The sequence below is a fragment of the Chiloscyllium plagiosum genome, chromosome 30, assembly GCF_004010195.1.
Source record: "Chiloscyllium plagiosum isolate BGI_BamShark_2017 chromosome 30, ASM401019v2, whole genome shotgun sequence".
Lineage (NCBI taxonomy): Eukaryota > Metazoa > Chordata > Chondrichthyes > Orectolobiformes > Hemiscylliidae > Chiloscyllium > Chiloscyllium plagiosum.
The window spans coordinates 24413369-24427012 of record NC_057739.1 but is presented as its reverse complement, the minus strand read 5'-3'; the positions used below and the strand labels follow the sequence as shown (position 1 = coordinate 24427012).

Genomic DNA, 13644 nt, shown 5'->3' with positions numbered 1-13644 from the left:
GTGTCCATTGTGTAAATGGCAACTAGCATGAAAATTACTTTTATTTCAGTGATAAATAGTAGCATTCAAGTTTATTTATTGGTGGTGGTGAATAGATAAAAAATACAATTGATTTGGTGGGGGGGGGAGAATAATTAATGGTGTGTATGAGGACTTCTGGATATAAAAATTAAAAAGTCAAGTTTATAAGTTGTGGAACTCAAACTGACAATGACGTTTGGGATACTAACTTGATTCCATTTGTACAATAGTACTTCAGTGCAAAGCCTTCCCACCACTGCACAGTGTTTTTGAATCTGCAGTATATGTAATATTTTTGTACAGCAATGACTGTCAGCATGCAGTATGATTGCTTCAGATATGTTAACTCATACAGCTGTTGCATGTATGTAGGATGCTTTGATGCACACAGTAAATGCAAGGCTCAATTACTTCATTTACAAAGCAGTTTATTTTTTTTAAGTGACTTTGTTTTCCAGTGAATAAATCTGAATACTGCTGTTGTAAAAAAAATCCTGCCATTGTGGTATTACTATACCATCAGGAATGTGTAACTCAGGTATTACAGAAAAAGAGGAAGTTTATTTTTTCATCAGTGCATCTCAGAGTTAACTGCTAGGACAAACAAATAGAAAAGGCTATAACTGATTTATTCACATAACATATGCAAAAAATAAAAAAATAATCTTTTGTGTATACATTGTACCATAAGGAAACTACTTTTTCACTTTGGAGTACTAAATGTGCCTCTTAACTTTAGGTGTACTTTTGATAAAACATTTGTTTTATGATTTGAAAAATAAAGGTTGCAAGTAACTCATGCCCTTTAGGGACATTTTTTATTGTTCTCAACAGATGCTGGAACATCAGAGTTTGACTGTAAAGCAGATGTACTCCAGCAGACATCCAGCTTAATTTAAAAATTGTAAAGTGATTGAGGATACAACTGAAAAACAATATAATTCTGTAAGAGGACTCCTAGACATTTTTAAATGTACTACTAATCTATTCAAGAATGACAGCAAAGACAATTATTGACTTCAAGTACCTTGGACTTAATAGTTTTATCAACAAAGGACAATGAAAGTCACACACCTCTACATTATGCTGCATTCTTAACATTATACATCTGCAAATCCCAGTCCAGAAGGATAATTTTAAAATAACCAAACTGTCTAGGTGACTGCAGGACATGGGACAAGAACTAAAAATCACATTTTCTTACTAAATTTTACACAATCAGACCAAGTGACAAATACATCACCAGGTGTACCGAAATTAACGTAGACAGTTTGGTGTCAAATCAGCCAAATGATGAGATATCAAACTAGGCACAATATCAGTCAAAATACAGAGTGTAACAAAGGGACATCCAAGCAAGATGAAATACGTTTGACAATGCACTAACTGTATTATCAAAAGCTCATCTGTTCTTTGGCAACATCTTAAGTATTGACAAAGATTTTTGAATTCGGTACGAATTGTTAGAATAAATTTAAATTGAATTGATCAAATTATCTTTTTAGTCAGAAGCAAAAATATCAATACATACCAGAATGAAAACGTTTTCCTGACTCCCCATCCAAAACTTTAAAATAGCAGTTAATGCTGATTTATCTAAAATTGATAGCAGGTTTTGCTGCAGTGTTATAATTTTGATCCTTGTATAGTAGCTATTTTTTGTTTTTATGATCGAGGAGCGTACCCAGATATCTGGCAATGCCATTTCTATGAGCTATACAACAGGGAGAGAAATGTGATGGCTCCTTTTTCAACATTCACTCCCTGGTGCCTTAGCTGGAGGAATATCACATTACATGAAGAAATATCACAGATTTGAAGACCTACTCAAATCATTCGATATAGCAGTTTATGATGCATTCTGATATTCAATAAAACTTTTGATCTCCAAAAATAGGAGATAGTCCATGGATCATTTCTTATTTTGATATCTACTTTCTCAAAATATATTTTACGTGCTATGCAAGTTAATAAACATTAAACATTTTAACTGGCCATGGTTATTAACAAAATTGGTTCATTCCACTATTATAGCTGCAGTCTCACATACCCATACTTGGAGAATTTAAAGATTTCACAGCTAAGAAAATGTTGCAACATTCTAAATTTACAAATGTGAAGGTACACGTAAGAATCGCAAATACTGTTCCAGGTGAGGTATATGTTAATGTGCTAGGTAACCCAAAAATCTAATTTCAGGACCAATAGTGTCAAAGGATACTAACAATAATGAGATTGCATATATAATTTGAAAAATATCAACAGATTATTAAAACAGTACCATTTAACTGTAGGTAAAAATTGATCAACCACCTTTATCAGTTTGAAATTTTGAATATAGTCTTGCATGGTCAAAAAGCAACACTTTGACAAAGACCCAAAATGCTAATTCATTACATATTTTTACAACTCAAGTATGTAGTGAAATCAAGTTGATAAACTACGTCTGTTGTATGAATCAATTCTTCAAATTTCAAATCTACAAATGATTAATCATGGCTAGCAACTTTGATGCAATGTACATCATTATCTACACATTTTTTTGGATAAGAAAACTTATCCTGGACATTACCTCCTGGCACAACACGCTGACACCAATCTTCTTTATAACTTCAAGAAGAAATTCAAGTCAAATTTGTTAGTTGAACATTTGTTTTTATTCTTGTGCCTAGAATATTCTCTGATCAACAGCACCTCTCCTGACTGTGACAGCTAATGGGAGTTTGTACTTCTTGTACATGCTAACCTGTAGGTGACAGATAGATATTTAATCTCTTAGGAAACTGATGCACATCTACAATGCTGACTTTTTTTTTAAAAGAACTCCCTCAAACATAATAATCTAGGAAATTAAAGAGGTACCTCTTTTCAGTGTTTAAACTTTTTTTAAAAAGTGAGAAGTGTCAATTATCATTCGAATGTTATAAAATAGTTTTGTATTTGATCATCAAGACAATTTTCTCCCAAGCACTGCACTTTTAGAATGGTCTGTGTCTTACAAATCTCCATGCCATAACTAAAATGGTGTTCAAAGTAATCTTTTCAGGTTTTTGTAGCTGCTCTAAACTGAAGACTTGAAAGACAATTTTGTAAATATTTGACAAACTTCTTCCACCCCTTTCCTACAAGTGGCACCTCACAAAATTACATGAGCAGAAATCAGGAACTCTACAGTCAGGGAAAATCAGAATGGAAAATTATCATGAACTACGCTGAAGACTGAAATTATGCATCATTAATATTAGTGATCCTCTAAAAATGCATCATTGTTGATCCTCAACATTAAAAAGTGTTAAATTATATTCAGATTGGATACATAAGAACAGGAGTAAAAAGGTAGAGACATCAAGTCCTATCCCACTCTGCTAAACATCAATTACTACCCAATAGAGGCTCTAGCTGAGTCATTAGACAACTTCCTTGTGAACTATTCTCAGTCTGTATAACCTTCCAAAAATGTAAAACCTGATGGAGGAGGAAGATTTTAAAAACCCACCAACTATTCACCCATGCCTGGAGTTTCTGGTTTGGGGCATAATCAATTACTATAACCAGAAATGCAGTAGCTTTGTCAAACGGTTCTGGTCTTGCATTTCTATTCAAGTTCATTTGCCTATCACTAAAGAAAATTTGCTATGAACCAACTGGAACTGGATTTGGACAGCAATTGTATAGAATTTTAGAACATTAAAAAATTACTTTTTCCTTTTAAATATCTTGTTAATTGGGTGTGATTTATGTGGCTGAAAATAAGTTAATCACAAGAGAGACTAGGACTAGGGGACACTACCTCAAGATTAGAGGGAAGTAGATTTAGGACAGAGATGAAAACAAACTGCTTTTCTTAGAGAGTAGTGAATCTGTGGAATTCATATCTGGTCAGCATGGACGGGTTGGACCGAAGTGTCTGTTTCCATGCTGTATAACTCTATAACATATGACAAGTATTAAGCACTTTTAGTAAAGTCTACCAGTTGAATGCAACCCCATTTTTAAAAACAGAAATCGAAAAAAAAGAGCCAATCCTTGATAAATATTGATGTAGTCAGTTCATGTAAATTAACTCTATTCAAAAGCTTTTAAAAACATGGTTATTCAGCATCCCCATGTCTAAAAAGGTCATAAGGGGGCTTGTAAACAGATGCAATTAGCAGAACCTCAGTGGGTGAAGTATTGTGATCAAGAGCATTGCCAGTTTTCTGGGTGCAGCCAGCTTCTAATGTGCAAAAGAAAATTTGCATAAAGTCAGATTTGTTCTGGATGTGATTTCTGATTGGGTAAGTTACCTTGGGGGAGAAAGTGCAAACTACTGAAAACTGTAGGCTTCAAATTATTTTTGGGACTGCTTAAATCATTCAAGCATATCAGGAGGATAGCAATATGACCACTGATTTACGAAAGCTCTGCTAAGATCATTGAAGAACTCAACAATTAACAAAACTGGATTTTTTTTTCCTGTCTCGTTTTCAAGCGAACAGGACAGTATAAGAATGATAGCAAAATGAATGTTCCAGAATAGCCAAGTTAGGGGTTTGAAATTTAATGGCATATACCTGAATATCAGTGTCAACTGGGTACACTTCCTGGGTTTGTTTAACCCAAAGCCACACAAAAATAAAATTACAGTACACAAGCCACTCAGACTAACCAGTTCAAGTCATCATGCTGCTCCTCCTGAGCCTTTCTTCATTTACTTTGCATCAGTACAATCTACTGTCTTCTCTCTTGCTTCCTTTTAAAAGCACATCCAAAAGTATTAGGTTCCGGATTTTCATCACTCAATAAAGGATTCTCTAATTTATTGGTGAACTTCATGTTTTGATGGCTTCTACTCTTTATGTTTTCATTTGGAATGACAGTATTTCTATACCTTTTGTTTGATGCCTATTTCAGTGAAGATTTTTTTCTAATAAAGAAGAGCAAAATCTATCCAATTACTTCCCTGTTCTTTCCAGATAGCCTTGCAAATGTTTTCCTTTCAAGTATACATTTAATCAATTCCACCTTTGAAAGTTACTTTTAAATCTGCTTCTATCACCCTTTTAGACAGTACATTTTGGAGTGTAACAAGTTACTACAAAAACAAATCTAATTTCTTCTACACTGCTCATTCTGCTCTGGGTTCTTTATCATTTACTTTAAATCTGTGTCTGCTGGTTAATTGACCCTGTTGTCAGTGAAAACCTTTTTTCTTTTGCATTCTGTCAAAGTCCTTCATAGATTTTTAACCTCTATTATATAAAAAACATGCTTTGCTCAAAAAGAGCAATCCAAGTTTTTCTAGTCTCTTCACACAAATGTCAAACTCTTCAAGCATTCAAAACCTACATTTAAAACAACAAACATCACTGGTTACAACTAAGAGCAAGGTGGAATCAGTCAATGGATGATTTTGTTTGGCTTTGACATTTTCTATTTTAGTATTTATTCCTAATAAAAGAGTACCTTACTTAAGTACCCTTGAAATGGTTAATCATTTGATTTAATCGAAATAAACGTACATGAAAGATACAGCAACACAGTGGTTCAGAGTCTAAAAGCTCGAATCAAGACAGATCAGACCTCAGAGTGGGAGGTCTATGGGCATGAAGTCAAAATCCCTAACACAATTGTCTAGAAAATTTCAACAGCAGTATGCACGGAGACATTATGACTGGCATGAGCTATTATGACATAACATATCTTTTAGTTCAGAATAAAAAAGGTACTATTAAGAAAACTGGGCATAATGGTACCTTACAAGATTGCATTCCTGACAGATTTCAAATGAAGCAAGGTTGGAATCCAACATTTATGTTACATGTGATGAAATTGCCAATGAAATGTCTCTTTAAACTACAAAGTCAATGCATATAGAAAATTCATAATTTTCTCACATACCTATACTAGGGTGATGCAAAGGGACAAAAAGAAAATGAGCCAGAGCTTCACTACTGATCACTATCTAGCAATTCCTTTGTGAACAATAGATTACGAGACGAGACAAGATTGGAGTCACTTATGAATTCAGGCTCATTGTTGTTATGGCATACGAAAATAGCCAAATACCAGAGGGCTTAGTAAAACTTAAAACCTCAATGGAGTAAAATCTGCAGGACAAGAGCAAAGAAATTACACTTCCAGATCCACTGTAAAGGTGAAGTTCTTAGTATCTCTTCTAAAACCAAGGGTTTAACCCTAACTGACCCCTCTGACAGAAACCAGTTATGTATTTGAAAACAGAGAACATTTTGAGATTTCCCTTCTACATTTGGCAAATTGTCCTAGGCCACTGAGGTCCTCTTCAAATTCCCATAATATCACCATTAGGAGCTTATCTGCTATTTTTACAGCCAGTGCTGGCTTCAGGAACAGCATCAGACTTTCTGTTGTTAAAAATTAAGCTTTAGGTTTCTTTTAGGGCCTGAGAGAAAAGGGAAATGGGACAAATTTCAAAACACAGTCTGATTTTTATTACCTTAGGACAAATCCAAAATCCGAACTGCTAATTAAAACATAAACCATGCAATACTTCCTCTAACGTCCCCTAACCCCCAGATCAGTTTTGTACAATTCTGTAATGCCTTCAAGCAGCAGTCCATTATTCACACATGTTAGAAACTTGAAGGAATAGCAGAGCAAAATTTAAGTGCTTTGGTCAGAAATTAAACATATGACTGTTAAACCCAAATGAGTAATGTGCTTAAATCATTTAAACCAATGTCCACGGTAACATCATTTAATACAAAATTCTTTGATTCTTCAGACAACTAGGTAAAGCAGCCTATGCTGGGTCACTGCTGGAACTACTAGTAATTCTAGCAACATCAAGTTCAAATGTAAGAAATTACTACCCTTAGGAATAAAACCTTCATGGTAGATATATGCTGAAGAAACTACAACTACATATCCTTGCCTACTAATTGTCACTTAGTTTCCCCAAATGGCATATTCTACTGGTACAAATCTGCAAACAAGAGATAGGAAGACAGTACCAAATGGAACGAAGGACAGTGTCCTGACCATTTTGCTGTTATTCCGACAAAAATATAGGATGACCTCACATTTGCCAACATTGTACTCTATCTTCCAGACCCTTGCCCACTCACTTAATATAAGGAAAACACACCTGCCATTTGGAAGTAGATTTTAAAACAATGGCATAATTTCAGTAAGAAAACTTCACAGAAAAAAAGTGATTTAAGCGATGTGCTTTGGGGCATTTAATATAAGGGGATCTAAGACACGGTAATTTCAAAGAATCATTCCCTTTGGCAAGAGAATCAAGTTTAGAGGGATATAATAACCTTGACTTTACAGCAAAGTCATTTGTGGCTGAAGTTAGGAAGCACGTTTCTTCTCCACAAAACAGTGAAAATCTGGAACTCCTATTTACAAGAGTGGATCATTTGGAATTTAAGACTGAGACCAATAGATTGTTATTGGGTCAGGGAATCAAAGGAAGTGGAACAAAGTTGAAAATGGAATTGAGGTACAAATCAGCCATGAACTGACTGAATGGTGGAAAAGGCTCAAGGGGCCGAATAGCCTATTCCCGTTTCCATTTTTAACAAAATCATAAGGCAAAGCTTTATAATTTAGATATTACTCCTGGACAAATAGTTCACTCATCAGGTGCACTCCATTGCCTACATGCAAAGAGAGTTAGTGTCTTATTTTAAAACATCCTTCTGTATGAAATAGGACATATGCCACTTTTTAAGTGGTCTGTAGAACACAATCAGTTTGAACTACTGAAGTGCATCTTTCAAATTAGAGGCAGAATCAAACATTAGTTAGTTCACAATGCTCTATTTCATCAGTAGAACAGAAATCTACAGAACATTTTTTCCCCAAGTGCAGTGCTCTGCATATTTACTAACCCACTAATGAGATACCATTATGATGTTGATTTGGTGCATTGGTTCTACCACCTTTTCTAAAAAGTTTAGATTTACTGCTTGGCCAACGATGTTCGGTCAGCCTTCCATCAAGATATTAAACCAAATTCAGCAATACTGCAGTCATTCAATAGTGTCTACTTCCAGAGTAATTTCTTGTATGCTTCCTTCAGTGACATTATCTACACATTTTTTCCCGTGCTGTTCTTTGAGGTGTCGCCTGAGTGCAGGTTTATGTGCAAAGCCCACATCGCAATAATTACACTTGTGTGGTCTGTCACCACTATGGAGATTCAGGTGATCCTGCAAAGAACATTTTTGAGTGAACGTCTTTCCACAAATTGTGCACTGGTAAGGTTTGATTCCTGTGTGTACTCTGATGTGCCGCGTCAGATTGCTTTTCTGTGTGAAAATCTTACCACAGCGCAGACACAAGAAAAGTTTGTGTGTTTTCAGGTGACTAATGAAGTTTTCAAGGTGCTGAAAGACTTTTCCACATGTACTACAATGGTGGGGCTTCTGAAGCCATTTGTCTTGCATTTTAAAATGATTAGTGTACATTGTTTTGTTTGCAAACAGTTTTGTGCCTCTGTTACGCTTGAACAAAAACCCACCTGCAGCAGCCATTTCCTCATTTGGAAAACTACTCAAACCTTGCAATTCAAATTCATTAGCTGCCAGCATAAAGCTTGTACCATTGACAACTTCTGATAATCTGGGTGGATCTCCTACAAAATTCTCTAAACAACTATCTACCACTTTGTTGTTTCTTGAATCAACAGTTGAATTGATGAGAGAGTACTGGGATTCTGGAGAATTTGCAACAGCTCTTTCTACACTATTGCTGAAATTATTTGAGAGATGGCTCAAACTATCACCATTCTCACTCTCTTGAATATCACTGGTCAGAGACTCCACTTTAACTATACGAATGTTGCTGTCCTCGGAATCAGTTTCACAATCAGAGACATCCCCAGTTTCGATAAGATCTTCCAATTTGTGTTTCTCGGAATCAGGTGGAGGGCTTTCTTGTGGCCTTTCTGAAGTTTCAGGAAATGTAGGTGAAGTGCTGCTTTCACCTATGTTGTGTGAATGGTCTTCAGACAACAACTTTGGCTCAATATATTTAGAAAGGGCCTGTGTGCACCTTTCTACAATATGACCCATCTGAAGGTAACTTGCAGCAGTTAAGTAATTGACCAATTCCTTCACTGGAAACTCTAGGATACCAGTGTAACAGGACAAAAGTATCTGTGCTCCAACGTCTGAACTCTGGAGGAGTGAAATCCGGACATCCTTCGAATCATTTAACAAAAACTGGTCTCTCAAAAAGGGAGAGCATGCAGCAAATATTATTTTATGCCCTAGAAAGGCCACATTGTTGATTCGGATTGTGACATCACAGAATCGCTTTTGCTGCCTTAACAAATTCATTTTCTGCAACATGGAATCTCCATAGCTTGAAAACTTAAAACGAAGCACATCTGAAGTTGGAGCCATATTTCCAAATCTAGAAAACAAAAAAGAACATGAGCAATTTATTATAAATTAAAAGATCACAGTTAAAAATTGAACAGTATCAATTTAAGTCCCATTTTAGGTAAACAGCTAATAAAGTGAAGTACTTTATTTCACCTTTAGGGCCACATACGTGCACACTGGGGAATTTTGTAGCCAAAGTTTAAAATACACACCCCTTTTTAGTTAGAGCTACTGATACGCAATTCCCAAATCCAAAAATGGCTCGCATCATAACTGAATGACTAGTATAATTGAAGTAAGAGTAATAACAGCCCTTTCCAACCTTCCATATTGAGTCAATGGTTGGAAAATATTAAGTACAAACAAAACATTGTACTTTAAGACTGGATTTTACCAGGACTTGGACAACACATGACTCACTACTTGCAATGTAGACACCTCTTACTGTAACTGATGGACCTTTTACCAGATACATAGGTCACCTGAAGAATAGCAGTTATTAACCAAGGCTTACTTTGTCATTTTTGGTTGTTCAAGTATACATTAAAACTCCTTTGGTATAAGAAAAAAGCAGAGAAACCTAGCATTTTGGTTAACCTTTCTCCCCAGGCATTACCATCAGATGAACTGATCTTCTAGCTTTTTGTGGGGATTTGCTGTATGCAAAATGGCAGCTACACTTGAACTTGTAATAGTTCCAATGTTTCAATTTGAAGTGCTTTTATATTGTGTCTCTCATTTTTTAATTCCATTCAGAGATTTTTAAGTTTTGACACCTCTGGAGCAGGTGGAACTTGAACTCAGAACTCCCAGTTCATAAGTAGAGACACTACCACTCCATGATAAGGGACTGAATAGTTTTACATATATCCTCATTCCATCTTCAGGAGCTGATATTTTTCAAACTGAGTTATCAACAATACTATGACTTTAGGAGCTGCATTTTGTCCTTTTGTTTAAAAAAAATGAAGGGAGGTTGAGACAGAAGTGCCAAGCAATCTGCTCCAAGCCAATAAACAGCTTGTGAGGCCTTTTTTTATTAAAAAGTTAGAACAATAGAAACAGCATGAAGGAGTAGGGTCAAGCTGCCACAGAACCAGGATTTCTATTTAGTTTTCAGTAGATGTTGAACTTTGGAAACTGCTATACATCTCCTCCTGCTATAGCAGATCACTAATTCTCTCTCTTTCTCACTCGCACACACACACACACACACACACACACCTTCTTGATGTTCTTTCCTCCTGGAGAGAGGAAGTGGTGGAGGCTGGTACAATTGCAATATTTAGAAGTCATCTGGATAGTTATATGAATGGGAAGGGTTTGGAGGGACATGGGCTGGGTTCTGGCGTGTGGGATTACATTAGGTTGGGATATCTCATCAGCATGGACGAATTGGACTGAAGGGTCTGTTTCTGTGCTGTATATTTCAATGACTTGAGACTGGAGAATTGCATGAGAGACAATCTGTTTTAGTGATTTTGCCTTTGCCAAGGGTGTGTATGTGGGATGTCACTGTATTGGAACAGTTTTGTATAGTCGTTAGAATAATAAATTAATTAACAAATTTTCCAAGAGAGTTATTATCCCAATTCTGCTTTCTTTTGTTTGTATTTTAACTAGTGTTTTGCTCAAAGTTTAGTAGTTTGACCATTCAAATTGCATCTGGAGCACAATGCCTTACGCTTGCCTTTAAAAATAAGAAAACGTTGGGGTCTAGGCTATCTTAATATATTTAGAAGAGGTTTGGTTTGGTCCATAATATGTATAAATTACATTGAAATACAAACTTGCACCTCATCAACCAACACTTAAAACGTACGCTCCATTAGTTTTGTTTTTAAAAAAACCCACAAAAATTACTTTATAAATGCCAAGTTAAAAATCACACAACACCAGGTTATAGTCCAACAGGTTTAATTGGAAGCACACTAGCTTTCGGAGCGACGCTCCTTCATCAGGTGACTGTGGAGGGCTCGATCGTAACACAGAATTTATAGCAAAAATTTGCAGTGTGATGTAACTGAAATTATACATTGAAAAATTTGATTGCTGTTAAGCCTCCGAAAGCTAGTGTGCTTCCAATTAAACCTGTTGGACTATAACCTGGTGTTGTGTGATTTTTAACTTTGTACACCCCAGTCCAACACCGGCATCTCCAAATCATTTATAAATGCCAGCTCACTGCCAAAGGTAGCACGCAATCAGAACTTCATGGGTTCCAAATCGCATCCCAGAAACTTAAGCACATAACATGGGCTAGTATTGGAGGATCAGGGAGAGATTTCTGCACTGTCTGAGGTACCTTCTTTCAGACAAGTTAATTAAAACCTAGTCAGTTTCCTCAGGTGGATGTGGAAGATCCCACAGAATTATTAAAATGCCCATATCCTAACATTAATCTCTGAATCAATATTATAATGAATTATCTAGCCATTTGACTAATGGCAGCATAAATTATAGGGAATAGGGAAAACATAGGAACTACTATTAAAAGCGGTTAGAGCAAGGCATTTGGATAAATTCAAGGTAATCTGGCAGAATAAAATTGGTTTTGTGAAAGGGAAATCACGTTCGACCAATCTATTGGAGTTCTTTGAGGAGGCAACATGTGTTGTAAATAAGGGGATTGTACTTGGATTACCAGAGGCATACGATAAAGTTGTGAGTGTGGTGCTGGAATAGCACAGCCAGTCGGACAGCATCCGAGGAGCAGGAGAATCGATGTTTTGGGTATAAGCCCTTCATCAGGGATGATTCTCTGCTCCTTGGAAGCTGCCCGACTGGCTGTGCTTTTCTTGCACCACACTCTCGACTCTGATCTCCAGCATTTGTAGTCCTCACTTTCTCTGCATGTGATAAAGTGCCACATCAAAGGTTATTGTAGAGATTAGCTCAGTGTACGGAGTGGTATATTGGCTTGGAAGATGATTGCATGTCTAATATGAAGCAAACAGTAGGCATAAATGGGTCTTTTTTAGGTTGGCAAGATACAACAAGAAGTGAGCCATTGGGATGGTGTCAGGAGCTCATCTGTTTACAATTTATATGACTTAGATAAGGAGATGTAAGGTATGGTTGCCAATTTGCTGACAACACAAAAGGTAGTCGAAAAATAAGTTGTGAAGAGCACATAATCTGGTTTTTTTTGTATCCTCCTTAAGTAAGCAGGTTATTTGGAAAGTAAAATATAACAGGAAAAATGTGTGAAATGGTCTCTTTTGTCAGGAATAAATAAAAAAGCATTATCTAAAGTGGTGGGAGAGTACAGTGTTCAGATGCAAAGGAATTTGGGTGCATATGTATTAATCACAAAGATTAGTATGGAGACACAATAAGTAATTAGGAATGCTAATACAACATTATCATTTATCACCAGGGAAACTGAACACAAAAGGAGGTGATTATGCTTCAATATACAAGGCACTAGGGAGCACTGTACTGGTCATCTTATTTAAAAAGGAAGGATGTAAATGTGTCAAATGCAGTTCAGAAAAAGGTTTACTCGACTGATATCTTGAACGGGAAGAGCAGTTTGTCTTCTGAAGAAGGGTGCATAGGCTAGGCTTGTATCTGGTAGAGTTCAGAAGAGTAAGAGGTAACTTGGTTGAAAGCCAAGATGCTGAGGAGTCTTAACAGGGTAAAATGTAGAGGAAATTATTATGAACATAGAACAAAGAATACAGCGCAGTACAGGCCCTTTGGCCCTCGATGTTGCGTCGATCCAGGGCCACCTAACCTATACTAACCCACTATCCTCCATATACCTATCCAATGCCCGCTTAAATGCCCATAAAGAGGGAGAGTCCACCACTGCTACTGGCAGGGCATTCCATGAACTTACGACTCGCTGAGTGAAGAACCTACCCCTAACTTCAGTCCTATATCTACCCCCCCTTAATTTAAAGCTATGCCCCCTTGTAATACCCGACTCCATACGCGGGAAAAGGTTCACACTGTCAACCCTATCTAAACCCCTAATCATCTTGTACACCTCAATCAAGTCACCCCTAAACCTTCTTTTCTCTAATGAAAACAGCCCCAAGTGTCTCAGTCTTTCCTCATACGATCTTCCTTCCATACCAGGCAACATCCTGGTAAACCTCCTCTGCACCCGTTCCAGTGCCTCCACATCCTTCCTATAATATGGCGACCAAAACTGCACACAATATTCCAGATGCGGCCGCACCAAAGTCTTATACAACTGCATCATTATTTACCAACTCTTGTACTCAATACCCCGTTCAATGAAGGAAAACTT

The 13644-nt window shown here is 36.6% G+C and overlaps 1 protein-coding gene across 3 annotated transcripts in view; it reads right to left on the bottom strand.

Annotated features, from left to right (window-relative positions):
• Nucleotides 1-1707: 1707 nt before the first annotated feature.
• zbtb26 (zinc finger and BTB domain containing 26) overlaps nt 1708-13644 on the bottom strand; it is a 41473-nt gene continuing 29536 nt past the window's right edge. For all 3 annotated transcript variants that reach the window (XM_043720122.1, XM_043720123.1, XM_043720121.1), the window contains exon 2: nt 1708-9411. In XM_043720122.1, coding sequence (XP_043576057.1) covers nt 8025-9411 — 1387 coding nt within the window. In that variant the 3' untranslated portion in view covers nt 1708-8024. The remainder of the gene's footprint in view (nt 9412-13644) is intronic.